Source organism: Aedes albopictus, chromosome 3 (assembly GCF_035046485.1).
Source record: "Aedes albopictus strain Foshan chromosome 3, AalbF5, whole genome shotgun sequence".
Taxonomy (NCBI): domain Eukaryota; kingdom Metazoa; phylum Arthropoda; class Insecta; order Diptera; family Culicidae; genus Aedes; species Aedes albopictus.
The window spans coordinates 53,269,127-53,290,590 of record NC_085138.1 but is presented as its reverse complement, the minus strand read 5'-3'; the positions used below and the strand labels follow the sequence as shown (position 1 = coordinate 53,290,590).

General features: G+C 49.7%; 3 protein-coding genes across 3 annotated transcripts in view; 2 read left to right on the top strand and 1 right to left on the bottom strand.

Annotated features, from left to right (window-relative positions):
* The window catches only part of LOC109411327 (dipeptidase 1), a 911,905-nt gene that overhangs the window by 693,546 nt on the left and 196,895 nt on the right, over positions 1-21,464 (bottom strand). The gene's annotated exons all lie outside the window — the stretch shown is intronic.
* Positions 3,150-4,479, top strand: LOC109414393 (gustatory receptor 68a-like). Its single transcript, XM_029870599.2, has 4 exons — positions 3,150-3,546; positions 3,635-4,121; positions 4,197-4,286; positions 4,354-4,479. Exons 1-4 carry the CDS (start codon positions 3,503-3,505, stop codon positions 4,477-4,479), a joined length of 747 nt encoding a protein of 248 aa, XP_029726459.2. The 5' UTR covers positions 3,150-3,502.
* On the top strand, positions 10,849-13,818 carry LOC134290194 (uncharacterized). Its single transcript, XM_062857261.1, has 5 exons — positions 10,849-10,914; positions 10,987-12,130; positions 12,241-13,277; positions 13,335-13,677; positions 13,727-13,818. The coding sequence occupies exons 1-5, from the start codon at positions 10,849-10,851 to the stop codon at positions 13,816-13,818; spliced, it is 2,682 nt and encodes an 893-aa protein (XP_062713245.1).

Sequence of the window (21,464 nt, the reverse complement as noted above, 5' to 3'; positions counted from 1 at the left end):
AAAAGTCTGCAGCTATAAGATCCAAACACCAACCGAAAGAGCAGCTTGTGTTCAAAAGGAGAAATTTATTCTAAAACATTCAGCAGATGGTACAGGAAAACACAATGAAATGATAAAACGTGAAAGAATAGCCTATGTTTCAAAGAAGAAAAAATACACTATAAAAAGACAGAAACTATAACATTCAAACACAGTAGAATTACGAAACTTGAAAGAATACCTTATGTTCAAAAGAAGGTGAAATCATTGATAAAAAAAAAAAACAACCATAATGTCCACTCTCAGTACAAATAACAAACTTGAAAGAACAGGATATGTCGAAAAGAAGGAGAAACCTTTGATGGAAAAGCCAGTATGTTCTATACAAAAACGCAATGAAATGATGAAACTTGAAATAAGAGCCGAGGAGGAGATAAATAATTAAATAAGGAAAAAAAACTTCGATGGAAAATCAACTACTTCAACAATGGCAACGAAAACTACACTGCTCTAAAATATTTGCTATTTAATGTTTAATATTATTAAATACGATTAAATTGCTATATAACTTAATAAGTTCGGTTACCACAATAGACCACAGTAATGGTCGCAGTGGTTGAAATCCCGACAAAAAAATAAAAGTTCAGTATGTAACATATATTGTACATAATTATGATACCGAAATCTTTAATATTATTTTCCACTCAAATCTCTTTTAATCAAATAGTGTCAGATGTCCATTCGACCAGATGTCCATTCGATGAATTGTCCATTCGACTAAATATCATATGCTTCTTCTTCCACAAAATGGGTTTCGACCAAATGTCCATTCGACGAAATGTCCGTTCGACCAAATGTACTTGCGATCAAACGTCATTCGACCAAATTTCATTCGACCAAATGTCCTAAGGACCTTTTTGTTCATTAAAATCTCTTTAAGGCATGTTATTTTTTTGTACTTTTATGTACTGTACTGTATGCATTTTTATGTTCTTTCAGAACCAACAGCGACCAGGGGGTGTTTATGGGGGAGAACAAAGGAAGGTTACAGGGGCGTTTCAGGGGGTCCCAAGAGGTTTCAGTGGGCTACCAGGAGATCTCAGGGAGGTTTTCGGGGTTCTGAAGGTGCTTTCGAGAGCTTTACAGAGAGGATTTTCGAGGGGTTTTCTATGCGTTACAGGTACTGTTTCGGGGGTTTCCGAAGATCTCAAGTGCGTTACATAAGGGGTATTTAAGAGGCATTTCAGGAAGTTTCAGAATATTATCGGCGAGATTCAAAGGTGTTACGGAAGCGTTATGGAGGAGTTTCGGGGGTTCAAGAGCCTCTGAGGTGCGTTACATTGGGTCCGAAAGGGATTAAAGGGGGACTTAATATACATTTCAGGAAGATTCAGAGCAATTTCAGCGCGATTCAGTAGCGTTACGGGAGCGTTACGGAGGAGTTTTCGGGAATTTCGCTTCTCTGATGCCTTCATGGGGTTAAGAGGAATTTTAAAGGCATTTTAGGTAGTTTGAGAGAATTTTCGGTGGAATTCAGTGACGTTACAGAGTAGTTATTGGAGGTTTCGGAGCGTCTTCAGGTATGTTAAATGGGGTTTGGGGGGTCTAAAGGGAATTTTAGAGGCATTTCAGGAAGTTTCAGAGTATTTTCGGCGGGATTCAGAGGCGTTTCGGAAGCGTTACAGAGGACGGCCGCAAGTGCGTTGCATTGTATCCGAGTAGATTTCAGGGGGATCTTGGAGGCATTTCAGGAGATTTCTGAGGATTTTTAGATACCCATTAACATTATTTTTTGAAACGCCCCTGAAAACCCCTTTGATTTAAAGGTGTTCTTGAAATCTCCTCACACGACCCTGACCTAAAATGCTTCGAAACATCCCTAAATGCTATGTAATCCCATTAAAACGCCCTAGAAATCATCATCAACTTGAAATGCCTCTGAAACCCCTTTGGACGCCTTTAATAGGGTCCATAGACTCCCTGAAATGCACATGTAAACCCCTTGAAACTCCTATGGAAACGTATCAAACGCCTCCAAAACCTCTAGTAACGCCCTTAAAATGTTCATGAACACCCTGAAACTTTCTTAATTGACTCTGAAGTGACTCAAAAATACCTTGAAACACCCTTCAAACCCCTTGCAACGCTCTTTAAAGACTCCTGAGATCCCTTGAATTGCCCTTAAAGTCCCTTGAAACGTCCATGAAACCCCTTCATACTATTAAAATTCCACTGAATTTCCCATAATTGCAATAAAACCCCCACAAATCTTGACTTAAAAGGCTCCTCATATTCCCTGAAACAACCCCTTAAAACGCCCCTGAAGCCCCTTGGAACCCCCTTTTTTGCGTTCTCGGAGAACTTTTTAGAAATCCCCTTAGCCCCAACCCAAATACCCAGGAGCAAGGCCTGTTCTCGCGAACTAGATTCCCTCATTGAAGCCCAAACTTAATGTATGCATATATTTCCCTCTTTGTATGCCTTTTTGCCCTTCTCGTACACCGAAGTGTACTGAAAGGCTGCATGTTCACTCAAAAAACGAATTTTCGATAGAAAGCTCGGAGGGTCAAGTCACATAACCAATAAACTCAATTCGACGAATTGAGATGATGTCTGTATGTGTGTATGTATGTATGTCTGTGCGCAAAAAAAGTTCACTCATTTTCAAGGCACTTCTCATTGGCCTCATTAACCTTTCGTAACTGGGGCGGTTGGCCTCCACCGCCAGCACCACGCCAATGCTGAATACAAAAAGCGAGATTTTTTTTCAACGTGTTGTACAAAATACTACAGCGCGACGCAATGGCTCGAGGTTTAAGAAGGCCCAGCAAAGTACGCCACCTGTCTACATCTATCATTTTAATGTGATGTAAATAGTAGCGAATGCATGTTTGTATGTAAATAGTATCCGAATTACCCTTTTCTCACTGTCTTATTGCACAAAGATCTAGGGTATGTGTGCCATCAGTAATCTCATGCTCCCATTTTCATCCTATTCGAAAACAAGCGATTACGGCACCGATTGACTCCGTTCTTTTTGTTTTCATGGGTGCTCACTTCTAACAAAAAATACAAAAATAAGAAACAAAACAAACAGCGCTTCAATCCTTTGTTTTTCGTGGGATGAAAATGGGAGCCACATGCTTAGTAAGGGAACCAATACCCTATATTGACACGAATGCGTAAAAGTCAGTATGAAGCGTAAAATTTATAACAATAAATCACGTTACATGTCGGATGAGATTATATTGAGTTGAAATTTCATTTTCCAAAAACAATCCTATTTGCACTTAATTCTTAAACTTCTCTTACGCTATAACAGCTCAGTTGCACTCGTCCGGGTCACCGAGACGAGAAATGGACCAAATGAAATCCGTTTAATTTTCCGAATCACTGTTTTCCTTTCCATTTCGCTTGGACGGACGAAACGAACGGACACTCTCACTCCACATACACTCGTGGCGCCCACTCACCCACGTAGTTCGGTCTGCTGCTGTTCAACTTCCAGTTCGCTGGTTGCATAATGTTCCTGTCCGACCGATCGATTCTGCTGCTGAAGGGAATGAAGTAATTGTTATAGTGCCAATCTCCTTGCGTTCCCAATCCCAACCACCACCGTATTAAAGCGACCCATGTCGTTTTCCCCCATTTTCAGCAATTTTCCTAATGGCTTCGGCTTGGAGCAGCAATTCAAACCGCTAAACCTGGGCGGGCTGAGCAAGCAGAATTCGATGACCACCGACAAGAAGCTAAACCGGGTGACCACGGTGGGCAACATCAAGATACGACCCATCAGTCCGCTGGAAACGCTCCACAATACACGGGAAGTCGTCGAACACCTGCAGGAGCTGGCCGCCAAGATAAACGACTGCTTCGGCAAGCAGGCCATCTTCTCGCTGCTGTCGGCCTTCATCTGCGTCACGGTGCAGCTCTACTACATGTTGAACCACATCAAGTCCGGTTTCACCAACAACCGGACGGAGATTTATGCACTGGCCGCCTGCAGTATGCTGTTCCTGCACGGGGTGGAGTTTTGGGCCCTGTTCACCAGCGGCGAGAACGTACGGCTCAAATGGAAGAATCTGATCAACTATGTGTTCTTTATGAAGTCAAAATCGAACGACGACGAGTTTCGCAGTCGGGTGAGTCTGGGGGACAGTTTCAAATGCGGTATGGGATGGGATGTGAGATTTTTAGACTGATTATTTGCGTTTTAGGCTGATGACTTAGTTTCTTTCATGACAACGAACCCTCTGGAATTCAGCGCCTATGGACTGTTCCCGATTGATTTATCCGTAGTTTCCGGGGTAAGTTGGTATTTTTACGACTAATTTCGACGGAAACTGATTTTTTTTCTTTTTTCATTTAAAACAGATTGCATCTTCTATAACTACATACTTGATTGTGCTGGTGCAGTTCAAGATTTCGGAAGATCAGGCAAATGGCGATGACAGCCTAAACATGGGCGATTCGAACCAAATGCAATATTCTACGTCCTAAGAAGGGCAGTGTCATATTGGTGGTGTGGACTATAAACTACCTCGAGATAACGGCGGTACGAATTAAAATTGCACTTTCTGGGAAATGAGAGAAAAAATGCTGAAAGAAAGCCTTGATATAACTGAAATACTCATATGTAGGCTACTCAAGTAGCTTTACTCAAGTGCTGAGCGATAGATTAGAGCACCATCGTCGTCATTCAAGGGTGATATTTTTCCAGTTCCCCCAATATGTCTAGTGCTCAAAGATCTATTTCAACTCCGGGCAGTCAGCTCTACAGCGGTCATCCGCGAAGTCGCTGATCTCTACGAAATTCTTCCTTCGGCATTTTCATTACGTGACAATTCACTGAAGCCGGCTACATTTTACGCCATGTCTCGTGTCCGTAGAGGACCAACGGTCCTATTAGCGTTTTGTTCATGGTGCATTTGGTGCGTGGGCGAATTTTTTCGACTGCAGTTTCTTCTGGAGCCCGTAATAGGCCCGATTTCCTCTGATGATGCGCCTCCGAATTTCACGGCTCACGTTGTTGTCAGCCGTCAGTAAGGATCCGAGGTAGACGAATTCCTCCACTACCTCGAAGGTTTCCCCCTCTATCGTAACATTACTACCCAGGCGGATCCGGTTGTGTTCGGTTCCGCCTACCAGCATGTACTTTGTTTTTGAAGCATTCACCACCAGTCCGACCTATGCTGCTTCGCGTTTCAGGCGGGTGTACAGCTCTGCCACCATTCCAAATATTCTGGCGATAATGTCCAAGTCGTCCGCAAAGCACACAAATTGACCGGATTTTGTGAAAATCGTTCCCCGGCTATTGAGCCCGGCACGTCGCATCACACCTTCCAGAGCGATGTTGAAGAGTAGGCATGAGAGTCCATCACCTTGTCACAGTCTCCAGCGAGATTCGAATGAACTGGATAGTTCACCCGAAACCCTTACGCAGTTTTGCACCCCGTTCATCGTTGTTATAATCAGTCTAGTAAGCTTCACAGGAAAGCCGTTTTCGTCCATGATTTTCCATAGCTCTGCGCGGTCGAGACTGTCATATGCCGCCTTGAAGTCGATGAACATGTTATGCGTTGGGACCTTGTGTGTATCTATGTTGGCCTTATACAGTGATGAAAATAGTTTTCGCTGAAAAACTCGGACATGGGAGTAGCGTAGATACACGAATTGAATCAAATGTACAAAGAATTCAATCTAATAAAACTTATGAAACATGGCAGACTTCAGTCGACATGGACAAAGGGTCACCAAACCCGACGTCTCCGATATTTTTTGCACGCGCAGCGAAATTTGTTTTCAATCATTGATCCAACCAATTTCAGTCCGATCCAAAACTCAAATCTCCCGACTCCCGGAGTCTGCCTGTCTGCAAAAGAATCGATACAATTTCATCTTCCATTTCATTTGAAAGCGGACGGCTCACTACTGTGACGAAATCGAACAAATTGTGAAAACCTACTTTTTTCGCGATTCTCTATTTCCACCGCCGCGCCGGGGCGCACCGGAAGCCTTTCTCCGGGGATGCTTGGGGACTATTTTTTCTTGCGTTCGATATCCCTGCAGCTTGAAGGCACAAGCAAGATGAAACCAAACCCGGACCGCGTTTGTGACGGAATGAATGAAACGGTTCCATTCAAGCGGAATTGTGGGATTGAGTTTGTGCCTTCCAATTGCCGGTGGATTTCATCGAATACGATTGAACCGCCCGCCGAAGCGAAGTCTTCCAACAAATGATAATTGGCTTCTATTGATGGAACGCTTCAGTTGCCGGATCGATTGATTGGGTAAATGTTGATGGATCTTCCGGGAAGCATTCTCCGTGCAAATGCCTTTTAGAAAAGTTTCTTGAGTTTTGTTGTCCGCTTGCTGCTAAGTTATTACATATTCATTCATTTATCAATTTTATACCTTTTTTTCTGCTAACGATTTGGGTACTCTACAGGCGGAAAAAAAGAGCTACGCCAGTCCCTTGATTGGACCTTAGCCCCGAACCCTTCGAAGAAGCGACTGGTTAATGACCTTCATCAACTTCGAATATACCTTCCAGGTCCAAATTCTCAGGATCCTTAACGCTCTTTCAAATCTACCTCTTTTGGTCCCTTCCGCAAGCATGTTAAGCAAAGCTACCTAGACAAACAAAGAGATCAAAGCTGTGCTCGAGTTTTCCCACCCATTCCAGCCAGGCAGACGTGATTTCTATGTTGATCCAAATGATTGCCTTTGTGGCTGCTGTGGGGATATTCTTGGACCGGAGAGGATGAAGATGAAGAGGGTTGATGTCGCGCCGGCAGCCAAACACTAGTCGGTCGTGCCGTGCCAATCCGAGTGGACCGAGATGTCGATTTTCGATTTGTTTATTTTCAGCTTTGGGATCGAGGATCGGACGACGGTGTGAGGAGAAAAACGACGACGAGAAAACGTTAAAGCTTAACAGTTTCTTTTTTCAGATTGAAAGCTAGACTGCATGAGCATGAGCATGAGCATAGATGACCGTACTATTCGTAGTTGCTACTCCGTGATTGACCAGAACAATCGAAGTTGCACAAGGAACCAACAGACGGAGCTTGGGAGTAGCTTACCGTCCTCAATGTGCATCTTCGAGAATTCCAAACTTTATTAGGTCAATAACGGCGCCGGCCACGTCCTTACGGTCATCGAGGAGGGAAAGGAATGTTATTATGACGTGCGTTGCTTACTAAAGACCGAGATCACCTCTGCGTCTCCACGTCTGTCATGGGAAGGACCTTTTGTTAGTGGGGAGGGGAAAGGGCGCATGATATGAGTTCACTTTGGTAAGTGGAGTGATTCATGCAACCCTTTTAATATCAAACCACTTATTTTCATTTGGACTAAAACAAAACACATGCCGACATCGAAGATGACGAACCATTCAGATAGTTTTCGAAGTGCGAAAATTAACGAAAGAGAAAATAAAGTGATTTGAATCAACGTGGCTTTGGAACTTGGGCCGACACTTGACGTGACGAACATTTCAATGTCTGTTGACTAAAATCGCAAAAAATGTTGTTTGTTGCATTTATCGTATCATAAATCGCCCCGTACGAAGATGAGCAGTCAAATAGACGACGACGACGACCGAATGAAAACGCGGCCTGTACACTTTGCCTCCAAAAACTCACTAAATCGCCCCGTACGAAGATGAGCAGTCAAGTAGACGACGACGACGACCGAATGAAAACGCGGCCTGTACACTTTGCCTCCAAAAACTCACTCTCGCAAAAATCTAGCAAAGCGAGCGCGCGAAACTTTGCTGCTGCCGAACTACCGCACACTACTGACTGCTTGGCGTCCCGTCGTCGGAGCCCCGCAGAGGGAAGAGGAAAAAAATCGCAAAAATCTAGCAAAGCGGGCGCGCGAAACTTTGCTGCTGCCGAACTACCGCACACTACTGACTGCTTGGCATCCCGTCGTCGGAGCCCCGCAGAGGGAAGAGGAAAAAAAAATCGCAAAAATCTAGCAAAGCGAGCGCGCGAAACTTTGCTGCTGCCGAACTACCGCACACTACTGACTGCTTGGCGTCCCGTCGTCGGAGCCCCGCAGTGAGAAGGGGAAAGAAAATCGCAAAAATCTAGCAAAGCGAGCGCGCGAAACTTTGCTGCTGCCGAACTACCGCACACTACTGACTGCTTGGCATCCCGTCGTCGGAGCCCCGCAGAGGGAAGAGGAAAAAAAATCGCAAAAATCTAGCAAAGCGAGCGCGCGAAACTTTGCTGCTGCCGAACTACCGCACACTACTGACTGCTTGGCATCCCGTCGTCGGAGCCCCGCGCCTTCAGATTGAAAGCTAGACTGCACGAGAAAAACAATTTGTATTTGCGTTCGATTACCGATGTTTGGAATGAATTGACCGGAAACGTGAGTTTTGTTGCGGAACTGGGAAATAGAGTTTGATTTGTGGATAAACATATTTAATTTTCGAAAATGTTGTCAACGTTTAATGAAATATAACCTTATGCTGTTGGTACAGTGAAGGCTGGGTCGTCCACGCAAATCAGATCCCTTTGAGATCCATCAGCTTTTGCCCATCAACTTCTATCCCTATCTCGGCGTGGAACCGTACCTCGACGATTACGAAGCGATATGCCCGCTACTGTTAAGAGAAAGATGCCTCAAAACGTATCACCAGTCGCCATTCAACCGTACTAGAGCAACGATGCGCTCTCGAAGTCATTGTAAAGGTCGTTCAGCAAGGAGCGCTTGCTGATAAAATCTATCGGGTGGAAGCCAACGAGCCATGCAAACGAATTTCCAAGCTGAGCCCGATCTACCACAACGGAATCCTAAGAGTCTGAGGAAGACTTCAACATTCTGAATCTCCGTTCTCCAGTAAGCTCCAATTCTTGCTACCTGAACACCCGAGTACGGACCTCATCATCCAAGAGCTCCTGCACATCGGCCTATCTGGGTTACTAGCCGTCCTCCGCTTGAAGTTTTCAATGCTGGATGGAACATCATCTGTACGGAAGATAACAAGAAACTGTGCACGGTGCTTCCGATCTAGACCGTGAAGCACCAGCCAACTGTGGGACGTCTGTCGTCGTGCCGATTGATCCAGGCACATGTGTTCGACCGGGGTAGATTATGCCGGTCCAGTTCTTGTCAAGGAGGGGCCCTTACAAACCACGCCTCGTCAAGGCCTACATCGCTGTATTCATCTGGAACTGGTGTCCGACATATCCAGCGAAGCATTTCTTGCAGCATTCCAACGGTTCACCAGTTGACGTAGACTGTGCATTCGGACCATCCGGATAACGGGAGTAACTTCAAGGGCGCCAAATCTTAGCTGCACGAGCTGTCCCTGTTTTTTAAGAACCGGGAAGACATCGATCACATTGTTGAGTACTGTTAAACAAAGGAGATCACCTGGTACTTCATTCCTCCAGAAGCACCCAATTAAATAGCCTTTGGGAAGCGACCGTGAAAAGCATCAAGTATCATCAAGTACCAAGCGGACACTAAAGGATGCCAAGTTGACTTTCGAAGAATATGCAGCGGTATTGACCCAGGTGGATGCAATTCTGAATTCAAGACCCTTGTTTTTAATTTCTGCTGACCCCTCTGTTCCCGAAGTGATTACCCCTGGCCACTTTCTTGTCAGTCGTCTCCTCATCGCCATACCGGGACCCAGCTACGATGGAGCCTCGATGAGCCAGCTGTCACGGTGGTGTTACCGTTTGTAACAGTAAGTCTGTGTATTTGTGTTAATTTGTTTATTCTATTTGTAAAAATAATATGTATTGCATGTCTCCGTGTTATTTATTCAAAAATTTAAATTAGTCTAATGCCATAAAAATACCCCTACACTTATTCAGGCAAACTCACCACAGAACACTGCAATAAAGAGCACACACACACACACACACACACACACACACACACACACACACACACACACACACACACACACACACACACACACACACACACACACACACACACACACACACACACACACACACACACACACACACACACACACACACACACACACACACACACACACACACACACACACACACACACACACACACACACACACACGGGGCAGCAGGGACAGGAGTCCAGGGGCTTGACGAACCCCCCCTTCTGCGAGTCGGGTGGCAGCTTAGGAGTTCATCCTAAGCGAAAATCGTTCGCACATCCGTGTGGATTACCACCTTTGGCTCTTCCTTCGGGGAGTGACCGAGCTTCTGGTTTCCAGACAGCTCAAGCAGAGGATGCCTAGGATGTGGCGGGGTTTCAACAGTGGGCTCTGTTGGATCTCCATAAAAAGCCACACATCCGCAAGCAACTCTGTACAAGCGACCTGGCACCGCTTCCAAAGTGCCTTAGCCCAAATACTCGGAGTGCCAACCGGCACATCAGGATCGATGCCAGTAACATCCTGATTATGGCATACTGGTCAAAGCAAACGACAACGGACTACGGATTACGCATAGGATGACGACGATGGGCTGACATTCGTGCCATTCTGCTCCCTGAGTAAGGAAGGGTGATACCTGCTTGAAACGGCGAGTGGGTTAATGGTGCGTCTGCCTCCGTCCCGGTAAAACCTTGGCAGGCCTCCGGATACGTTCTTCATCTGTCCATCAATTTTGATGGGTACTAGGCTCGGATGTAACACTCCCGACTTACGCTGATCTGGCTCTGAACACGGACCCCATGAAGGTACGTGTTCAACCCTCGCTTGGCCTCCCTGATACATAGACAACCAAGAGATCATGAAAGCGACTATGTGCAGCAGGTGGAGATAGCGGCTCGGAGGGGGGACCCAACAACATGGAAGGAGAAAACAAGAATAACAGCGGAAAGGTGGCGAATCCGTTCGCCAGAGGAGGATTGATGAGGTCTCCTCAGCAAAGAGAAGAAGCGGAACAGCAACAAGAAGCGTTCTTGCAGCGAAGCGCGGTACACGAACATAATCACAGTGTACAACAGGAGCAACAGCAGCAGCAACAAATGGTGGCCCAAGAGCAACAGCAGCAGCTGCCGACGAATAGCGGATGGGGCGTGCCCCAGCAACATCCGAAGGTTCTAGTGGCGAAGAACTGGGCGGAAGAGCTCCACGAATTCGTCGACAAGAAACACAATGTGCACAAGGACATCAAGGAGCTGGTGTTAAAGATCCGGAGAGCTCTTGGATCAGCCGTCAAGGAGTGGACCAACGTGTTGCAGAGAGCGGAAATAGCCGAAAGCGAATTGGCATCGACGAAAAACGCTCTCGCTGCTAAAACGCTGCAACAGCAAACACCGAGAACAGTCCCGGGAAACCTCGGCAAGAAGGAGAAACTAGCGCGAACGGAAAACACACCGATGTCTGCGACAAAGAGACACCGATCCTCGCCAGGAGATGAAAGGCCAGGAGGCTCTAAAAGGCAGAGAGACAATCTGCGCAAGCGATTGGCCGCCGCAGAGGCAGAACAGGTCGGTGTCGGCAACAGAGAGACCCAGTGGCAGACTGTGCAAAGAAAGGGCAAGGCAAAGCAGACGAACGCAGGCGCAAGACCAAAAGTAATTAGGAGAAGCGTCAAAAAGAAGGGCGAAGCGATTGTGGTGAAGACCCGTGAGGAAAGTTACCTCGAGGTTCTACGTACCATAAGAACGGCTCCGGAGCTTAAGGACTTCGGCGCGGACGTACAAAAAGTCAGGCGCACACGGTCTGGAGAAATGATCTTCGAGCTGAAAAAGGACTCGAAGAACAAGAGCTCTTCGTATAAGGAGCTTGCAGCGAGCGTCGTGGGAGACACTGCACAGGTCCGAGCTGTTACGCCAGAAGTGGTTCTGCAATGCGTCGACATAGACGAGATAACTACGGCGGAAGAAGTAAAAACTGCAATTAAGGAGCAAATGGAGATAGGAGACGTTGAAATGTCAGTCCGACTAAGAAGGGGACCTTCCGGGACGCAGGTTGCGGCTATCAAGCTCCCGGTGAATGCTGCCGACAAGGCGTTGCGAATTGGCAAAGTGAAAGTCGGGTTTTCAGAATGCCCACTGCGGGTTTCTCAGCAACCGGAGATATGCTTCAGATGCCAAGAGTTTGGACATCTGGCACGGAACTGCCGTGGACCAGATAGATCGAAACTGTGCAGGAGATGCGGAGATGAAGGTCATAAAGCACAAGAGTGTAAGAAGCCACCAAAGTGCATCATCTGTGAAAACGAGGGGCGCAGGGACCACTTTACTGGTGGCCCAAAATGTCCAACATTCAAACAGGCGATGTCCGGTAAATCGCAGTGGAGGTAGTGCAAATAAATCTCAACCACTGTGATACCGCGCAGCAACTGCTGTGCCAATCCACGAAGGAAGCGAAGTGCGACGTAGCAATCATCTCGGATCCGTACCGTATCCCATCCGGAAATGGTAACTGGGTAGCAGATGAAGCTGGAACCGCTGCGATTTGGACGGTTGGAAGATATCCCCTGCAGGAAGTGGTGTATCGCGCGATAGAGGGTTTCGTTATAGCCAAGGTTAACGGCGTCTACATATGTAGCTGCTATGCACCTCCACGCTGGACGATAGAGCGGTTCAATCAGGTGCTGGACCAAATATTGGAGAAACTTGGCGACAGGAGGCCAGTCATCATTGCCGGCGATTTTAATGCCTGGGCAGTTGAGTGGGGTAGCCGCCTCACAAACCCCAGAGGATGGAGCCTGCTGGAAACAGTATCCAGACTGAACTTAGTTCTAGCCAACGAAGGATCCACAAGCACCTATCGAAGAGAAGGCAGAGAGTCTATCATCGACGTGACGTTCTGTAGTCCGACTGTAGTGAGAAGTATGAATTGGAGAGTCAGCGAAGATTATACGCATAGTGATCACCAAGCGATCCGATACCGTCTTGGAGAACGGGTACAGACGGCGGCACGTGGGGATGATTCCAAAGGGCGGAAGTGGAGAACAGAAGCATTCGATGAAGAAGTGTTCGCAGAAGTGCTTCGGTATGAACGCAATATGCTGAACCTGAGTCCGGATGAACTGGTTTCGGTTCTCGTTCGAGCTTGCGATGCAACTATGCCGAGGAAGATACAGCCGCGGGACGTCCGCCGACCAGTCTACTGGTGGAATGGGAGGATCGCCGAACTCCGTCGGAACTGTCTTCGAGCTAGGAGAAGAATGCAACGGGCTCACACTGATGAGGAAAGGGAAGAGCGCAGACCTTTGTTCAGGGCGGCAAGAGCGGCCCTCAAAAAAGGCATCAAGCTCAGCAAAGCAGCTTGCATGCAGGAACTCTGCCGTAACGCGGACGCAAATCCATGGGGAGATGCCTACAGAGTAGCTATGTCAAGGATAAAAGGCCCAGCGACCCCACCCGAGAGGTGTCCAGAAAAGCTGAAAGCCGTAGTAGACGGACTGTTCCCTCAGCACGAGCCAACGGTCTGGCCTCCCACGCCGTATGAGGAAGTCGCCGCTGATATGGAGGAATCCCGTATTTCCAACCAGGAGCTCATCACGGTAGCGAAGAGCTTAAAACCCAAGAAAGCGCCAGGACTAGATGGCATCTCCAACTTGGTTCTGAAAACAGCAATCCAACAAAACCCGGATATGTTTCGAACCACATTGCAGAAGTGTATCGACGACGGAAACTTCCCCGATCGTTGGAAGCGGCAGAAATTGGTTCTGCTGCCGAAGCCGGGCAAGCCACCCGAAGATCCATCGGCGTATAGGCCTATATGTCTGCTGGACACGACTGGAAAACTTCTGGAGAAGGTGATCTCCAACAGACTCGGAAATTACACTGAAGGCGAGAACGGACTATCGAGGATGCAGTTCGGGTTCCGAAGAAGAAGGTGTACAGTTGACGCTATCCGGCTAGTTGTTCAAGCAGCCGATGCTGCCATGAAGCAAAAGAGAAGAGGAAATCGCTATTGTGCGGTCGTCACTCTAGACGTGAAAAATGCATTCAACAGCGCTAGTTGGGAAGCAATAGCTAGATCCCTACACCGGATGAGGGTTCCCGAGTATCTCTGCAGAATACTGAAGAGCTACTTTCAGAACCGGACGTTGGTCTACGAAACGCGTGAGGGACGGAAGAGTGTAGGCATAACAGCGGGTGTTCCTCAAGGCTCTATCCTGGGCCCGATGCTGTGGAACGCGATGTACGACGAATTGCTGCAGTTAAGCTTACCAAGAGGAGTGCAGATTGTTGGGTTCGCGGATGACGTCGTGCTCATAGTAATCGGTGAGTCGCTGAACGAAGTGGAAGTACGGGCCTCGGCGGCGATAGAAATGGTCGAAAACTGGATGTGCGAGAGGAAGCTGGCATTAGCTCACCACAAAACTGAAGTGCTGATGATCAGCAACCGAAAGGCGGTACAGCATGTTAAAGTTTCAGTCGGAGAACTCACCATCGACTCGAGACGAGAAGTGAAGCATCTTGGGGTGTTGATCGACGACCGGCTAAACTTCAACAGTCATGTCGACTACGCCTGCGAGAAAGCGGCCAAAGCAATCGCAGCGTTGACCAGGATCATGTCAAACAGATCGGCAGTCAGTAGCGGTACGAGGAGACTCCTTGCCAGCGTGTCGACGTCGGTACTTCGGTACGGCGCTCCTGTCTGGGCAGCTGGACAGCTATCGAAGAGGAACTTGGCGCGGCTGAATAGCACATACAGGCTGATGGCTATGAGAGTAGCCAGTGCATACCGAACCATATCCACGGAAGCGGTCTGCATTATAGTGGGAATGATCCCCATAAAAATCGTACTGGAAGAAGACTGCGAGTGTTACAATCGCCGAGGAACGACAGGATCCCGCAAGAATGCGAGAGCTGACTCGATGAGAAAGTGGCAGCTGGACTGGGATAGCGCCGCAAACGGAAGATGGACCCATCGGCTCATTCCAAACGTTTCGGTATGGGTGGACAGAAAACACGGAGAAGTTAACTTCCATCTGACACAGTTCCTGACAGGCCATGGTTGCTTTAGGAAGTATCTGCACCGATTCGGCCACGCAGAGTCCCCACTTTGCCCGGCCTGTCCGAACGAGGAGGAGACACCGGAGCACGTGGTATTCTACTGCCCACGGTTCATGGCGGAACGTAGCGAGATGCAAGCGAGCAGTGTTAGGACTCTGAACGCGAACAACATCATTACGGAGATGTGCCAGAACGAAGTTACGTGGAGCGCGGTGAATAGGTCAGTTGTGCAGATCATGTCGTCGTTGCAGCGAAAATGGCGAGAGGATCAGAGGATGGCTGATCGCGAACGGAGTAGGCATGATCCATCGTCGGGGACATGACCGAGTAGTTCGTGGCGTAGTACCGGTTTTAAGTCGTCGGGGCGCTGGTGAACCGGAAGCCAACCACCAACCGGAATCGCCAGACCGACCTCGGCACTTCACTGGTCGGGATTTTCGGTGTCGGGAGAACTTCCACTGCCGGGGTTGTCTCCGTCGGAGTAGGCTAGGTCCACCGCCGGGGACTAGATCGAGTAGGTCCGCGTAAAAAGCACCGGAGCTTGGTCGTCGGGGCGCCTGTGAACCGGAAGCCGACCTCAACCGGAATCGCAGAACCGGCCTCGGCACCTACCCGGGAAGTTCGGTTTCGGAAGATCTTCCACTGTCGGGGAACTCTTCGTCGGAGTAGGATAGATTCACCGCCGGGGACTATCCGAGTAGTACGCGAGAGTGCTAAAGGCTACATGGTCGCTTCCAGAAGACCTGTTTTATCAGCGGAGTAGAGAACTGCATGAGGAGTGTTAGTAACCGTAATCAATCGCTAAATGGCGAACAAATTAGTACTAACACATTACTAACTGGAGCTAAATGGCTCGGCATGTGGCATGGTAAATGTGGCTAACACAGTAGAAGGTCGCTAAATGGCGACTGTTTAATCAAAATAGAATAACAAATTACACGGGAGCCAAACGGCTCAGTACGAAGACTAGAATAACGAATTGGTGATGGTGCACAAGGCACATAACGCCTCCCCTCCGAAGAAATACTGCATGGTGGTACCGGAGGGGAATTTAAGGTGGAGGTGAACTAGGAGAGTGTTTTTAGTGGGTAGGCGCACATTCGAATCCCACACAGCGTCTTTAGAAGATTTTTGGACTCCTAGAATAAAAAAAAAAAAAAAAAAAAAAAAAAACACACACACACACACATAGTCCATACTTAGGTATGGCGGCCCGGCGTGGGGTACCGCGCTAAGTACTGAATGCTACCGACGGAAGCTGGAAAGTACTTACAGGCTTATGTGTCTGAGGGTTGCAAGCGCGTACCGTACCGTGTCACACGACGCTCTCTGTGTCATTACTGGTATGGTGCCCATCAGCATTCTTATCAGTGAGGATATGGAGTGCTTCGAAATGCGCGGCACAAGAGGCATACGCAAGACTGTCAGGATGGCCTCTATGGTCAAATGGCAGCGCGCGTGGGACAGTTCCACCAAAGGAAGGTGGACCCATAGGTTGATACCGAGGGTAGATAGTTGGATTAATAGGCGCCATGGGGAAGTTTCATTCCACCTGACACAGGTCCTTACAGGCCATGGTTGCTTCCGACAGTATCTACACCGTTTCGGGCATGCGGATTCTCCCGAATGCCCAGTGTGCAATGGTTTAGAGGAAACGGCGGAACACGTTTTGTTCGTGTGCCCGCGTTTTCGCACAATGCGTGACCGCATGCTTGCCACATGCGGGGAGGACACAACTCCGGACAACTTGGTCCAGAGAATGTGTAGGGATGAGATTAGCTGGAATGCCGTTTCAACGGCTATCACCCATATCGTCTGGGAGCTACAAAGGAGGTGGCGCGTGGACTCGGAGAATGGCTAGTCCAGATGCAGTACAAGAGGTGGTCCAGGGGTTCGGAGTCGGCTTCGTAGGTCATACCGGTGCCCTGCGGTCGAGATCGACCCTTACAGCGATTAAGTGGCCGCGGAGAGGAAGTCCCGGTAGCGGTGCTGTCGTGGCGTCGGTCTACTGGGTTGGATCTGAGCCCGCGGTTGGAAAGGGGTCCCCGGCAAGGGTCGGGGTAGGTGAGACCCTGCTGTCTGCAACCTACGGATGCAGCTGATAAGGCCTGAAGGGTAGTGATACCCTTGCCTTCAGCAGGTCAGATCGGGTTGCATGTGGGCATCAGTTCCTGATGTCCGCTCAGCAGTAGGGCGCGGGCGGGGTTGACCCTGCCCGCCTTCCGTGGACAAAGGGAGTGGCGAGGACCACTCGGGAAACTGGCTAAGCGCCAGCATGCTATCGTGATGGACTCTCCAGTGCGAGTCATCGATGTTCGTTGCTGCTAGGCTACGGCAGCTAACCTTGAGGGTGCGATATGCACTAGCCCCTCTCTGAAGCAATACCTTCTTGGTGGTTCCGGAGAGACGTAGGGTTTGGCGACCATAGGAATGTGTTTTAGTGGGTCGAGGAGAGAGTAGTCCTGGCTTCTACCGGCATTGTAGAAGACGGCCTCATCCCCACACTACCCTAACCTTCCTGTTAGGGTGTCTGATGAGCAGATTTATCCCCCTATGGTTTAGAAGGAAAAAAAAAAAAAAAACACACACACACACACACACACACACACACACACACACACACACACACACACACTCACACATAAACACACACACACACCCCAGGGGGCAGCAGGGACGGATGTCCTGGGGCCTGACGCACCCCCCCGCTTGCGAGTCAGCCGCGTAGTTGCCGGCTAAGAATAGGACTACTAACCCCAATTCAAGGTGTCAAGCGACCCGTGCCGAGGAATGAGTGATCGAGGGGGTGAAAAAGATGCTCGATCTTTAACGGAGCCTGTGGGGCACCTGGGCACCCCCCACAGTAAGCTGTCCCTTACCGCGTTAATGCAGAGCTCTGGCGTGGTGGACATTCTTTCTCGTGCGACTCGTGGGAATAAAATATGAGTAATAAACAATTTTCAAAAACAAGTGCAACAGGTAGTAGTGGTGCGATCAACCCCTTCGCAAGAAGCGGGTTGATGCGGTCTCCAACAAGGAGAAGCGAGGAGTCAGGTGCTGGAAGCTGCTTACGCAGCTCAAGCGTGGGAGCTCCTGTCCACTCCACGGCAAGCCAGCCGGCGGAGGTTATGGACGGAGCATGGTTGCTGAGGGCCATCAGCCAAGTAGCAGGAAAAGGACGGCCCGCATTGGAGGTAGCTGAGCAGCAGCTTGGCAAAATTATCGACTTCGCGACAACTAAGTCGAATATAAGCAAGGACCTGAAAACGGCCTTGCTTCGGCTTAGAGCGTCAGTCGATGAGGCCAAGCAGGAGCACGCGGTCGCGTTGCTGGCTGCGGCAGCGGCGGAACCCGCAAAGGAGAAAGCCTCTAAGCTTACGCAAACGGAGGCCTTCTCCTTCGCGGGTAGTCCGAAGAGTGTGGAAGCGAATGCTCGTGACAAACGTGACAAGCATTCGCAGAAGCGGGCGAGGCAGCCGTCAGGTGAGGAGCTGTCTGGCGGTGCCCGCAAGGCCAGGCGCATAATAACCCCGAAAGCCGGTGGTTATGCCGGAAAGTCGGACCCCAGCCAGGGTTCCCGGAAAGCTGGGAAGGGTGGGCCTGAAAAGGCCGGCCCGTCTCGGATTGATGGGAACAAGGGGTTGCGACCAATGGTGGGCCCTCAGCAGCCACAGAGCAGGGCGGTCCAAGGAGAAGACCCTCCTTGGACAAAGGTGGAGCGGAAGAGGAAGAAGAAGGGGAATCCGCAGGTAGAAGCGCAGGCCGCCAAGCCAAGGCGTAGGAAGGCAGGTGCCAGGCGCGAAAAAGGTGACGCAATCGTCATCAAGACCGAACAGTCGAAATACTCGGACGTCTTGAAGGCGATGAGGTGCGACGCCAAGCTCGAGGGTCTTGGAGCCGACGTACGCAGTATCAGACGTACTCGTACGGGCGAAATGATCCTGGAGCTTAAGCGCCAGAAGGATCACAAGGGCGCCGCCTACAAGAGGCTGGCAGAAGAGGTCCTTGGAGATGGAGTGGAGGTGAGGGCTCTTACGCATGAGGCGACTCTGAAGGTCAAAGACCTAGACGAGATCACCGAAGCGGAAGAGCTCGTCACGGCACTGCGGCAACAGTGCGATGTTCAGGTGGCCGCCACTGCCGTCAGGCTGCGGAAGGGGCCAGCAGGGACACAGATAGCTCTGGTTCAGCTACCTGTGGCGGATGTTAAAAAGTCCGTTAAAGTAGGGAGTATTAAGGTGGGCTGGTGTGTTTGTCACCTGACATTCCACGAGCCACCTGAAGTTTGCTTCAGGTGTCTGGAACCAGGACACAAGTCGTGGGACTGCAAAGGCCCCGACAGGCGCAAACTGTGTAGGCGATGCGGCGCTGAAGGTCATAAGGCCCAAAGCTGCACGAGTCCGCCCATCTGCATGATCTGTACCGGGAAAACCTCGAAAAACAGACATGCGATGGGTGGTCCAGGGTGCCCGGCCTTTAAGAAAGCCGCAGTGAGCAACAAATCACAGTGCAGGTAACGCAGCTGAACCTGAACCACTGTGATGCGGCTCAGCAACTGCTTTGTCAGGCGGTTTCTGAGTGGGAGACGGATATCGCCATCATTTCGGACCCATACCGAGTACCCGCCGGCAACGGCAACTGGGCCTCGGATGGGACCAGGAAAATGGCGGCGATATGGACGACGGGTAAATACCCCGTGCAGGAGTTGGTGTCTACTACTTATGAGGGCTTCGTGGTCGCCAAAGTAAACGGGGTCTTCTTCTGTAGCTGTTATGCGCCTCCGCGGTGGCCGATCGAGCGGTTCACGCAAATGCTGGACCGCTTAACGACCGTGCTAACAGGGCGAAGGCCTGTGGTAATAGCGGGTGACTTTAATGCCTGGGCTGTGGAATGGGGAAGCCGTTTCACGAACCAGCGGGGTCAGATCCTGCTAGAAACACTGGCCATCTTAGATGTCGACTTGGCTAACGTCGGTACCAAGAGTACCTATAGTCGAAATGGAGCGGAGTCAATTATTGACGTGACCTTTTGTAGTCCTGGCCTAACAAGTAGTTCGAACTGGAGAGTAGATGATGGCTACACTCACAGCGACCACCTGGCGGTTCGCTACAGTATCGACTACAACAACAGCAGACAGCGGATAGAAGAAGAGGCGGCTAGGCCAAGGCCAAGCCCTCGTAGGTGGAAGACATCATACTTCGACGAAGAGGTATTTAGGGAAGCGCTCCGCCGTGAGCGAAACTTACTCGGTTTAGACGGCGACGAGCTGGTAGCGGTGCTCTCACGTGCGTGTGATGCGACCATGCCTAGGAGAGTCCACCCTAGAAATGGGAGGCCACCGGCTTACTGGTGGACCGACGCGATTGCGGACCTGCGCCGCGCCTGCCTACGGGCTAGGCGGCGGATGCAGCGAGCACGATCAGAGGAAGAGCGAAACGAACGGCGGGTGGTGTTCGCCGCTGCAAAAGCCGCGCTCAAGACCGAGATAAGAGCAAGCAAGAAGGCCTGCTTTGAGGGTCTCTGTCAGAGTGCCAATACGACCCCGTGGGGTGATGCCTACAGGATCGTTATGGCCAAGACGAGAGGTGTGATGGCTCCTACAGAGCAATCTCCAGAGATGTTGGAGGGGATCATTGGAGGACTTTTTCCGCGTCATGATCCTAGTCCTTGGCCTCCTTTCGTAGGACAGCCGGGGACTGGGGCTGGCGATGAGGAAAGGGTCACCGATGTGGAACTTGCGGGGATAGCTAAGTCCCTTAGCGTAGGTAAGGCCCCAGGTCCGGACGGAGTTCCGAACCTGGCCTTAAAAGTAGCTATTGCAGAAGCTCCCGAGATGTTCAGGTCTGCTATGCAGAAATGCCTGGACGAGGGAGTTTTCCCAGAAGCTTGGAAGAGGCAGAGCCTGGTACTATTGCCAAAGGCGGGGAAACCACCCGGAGACCCGTCGGCATATAGACCAATATGCTTGATTGACACGGCGGGGAAGGTGCTCGAAAAGATCATCCTCAATAGAATGTTGAAGTTCACTGAGGGCGTAAATGGTCTCTCGAGCAACCAGTATGGCTTCCGGAAGGGGAGGTCCACCGTAGACGCTATCTTGTCGGTTACAAAAACCGCCGAGAAAGCACTCGAGCCTAAGAGGAGGGGAATTCGCTTCTGCGGGGTAGTGACTCTGGATGTAAGGAATGCATTTAATAGCGCCAGTTGGGCTGCTATTGCCGATGCGCTCTTGCGTCTGGGGATACCGGAGTACTTGTACAAGATTCTCGGAAGCTACTTCCAGAATCGCGTACTAGTATACGACACGGAGGTGGGTCGGAAGTGCTTTCACATAACCTCAGGAGTCCCGCAAGGTTCCATCCTGGGTCCGGTGTTATGGAATGTCATGTACGACGAGGTGTTGAGGTTAGAGTACCCAGTGGGAGTGGTGATTGTCGGATTTGCCGACGATATTACGCTCGAAGTCTACGGTGAAACGATCGAGGAGGTGAAGTTGACTACCGACCACTCGATCAAGGTTGTGGAGGCGTGGATGCGGTCCAGAA

Coding starts and splice junctions, on each gene's coding strand:
- LOC109414393 (XM_029870599.2), top strand. CDS start 3,503: ATGTTCCTGTCCGACCGATCGATTCTGCTGCTGAAGGGAATGAA. Junction 4,122..4,196: donor ACGACGAGTTTCGCAGTCGG/GTGAGTCTGGGG, acceptor TTTGCGTTTTAG/GCTGATGACTTAGTTTCTTT. Junction 4,287..4,353: donor ATTTATCCGTAGTTTCCGGG/GTAAGTTGGTAT, acceptor CATTTAAAACAG/ATTGCATCTTCTATAACTAC.
- LOC134290194 (XM_062857261.1), top strand. CDS start 10,849: ATGAGGTCTCCTCAGCAAAGAGAAGAAGCGGAACAGCAACAAGAAGCG. Junction 13,278..13,334: donor CATGGGGAGATGCCTACAGA/GTAGCTATGTCA, acceptor TGTCCAGAAAAG/CTGAAAGCCGTAGTAGACGG. Junction 13,678..13,726: donor ATCGGCGTATAGGCCTATAT/GTCTGCTGGACA, acceptor GATCTCCAACAG/ACTCGGAAATTACACTGAAG.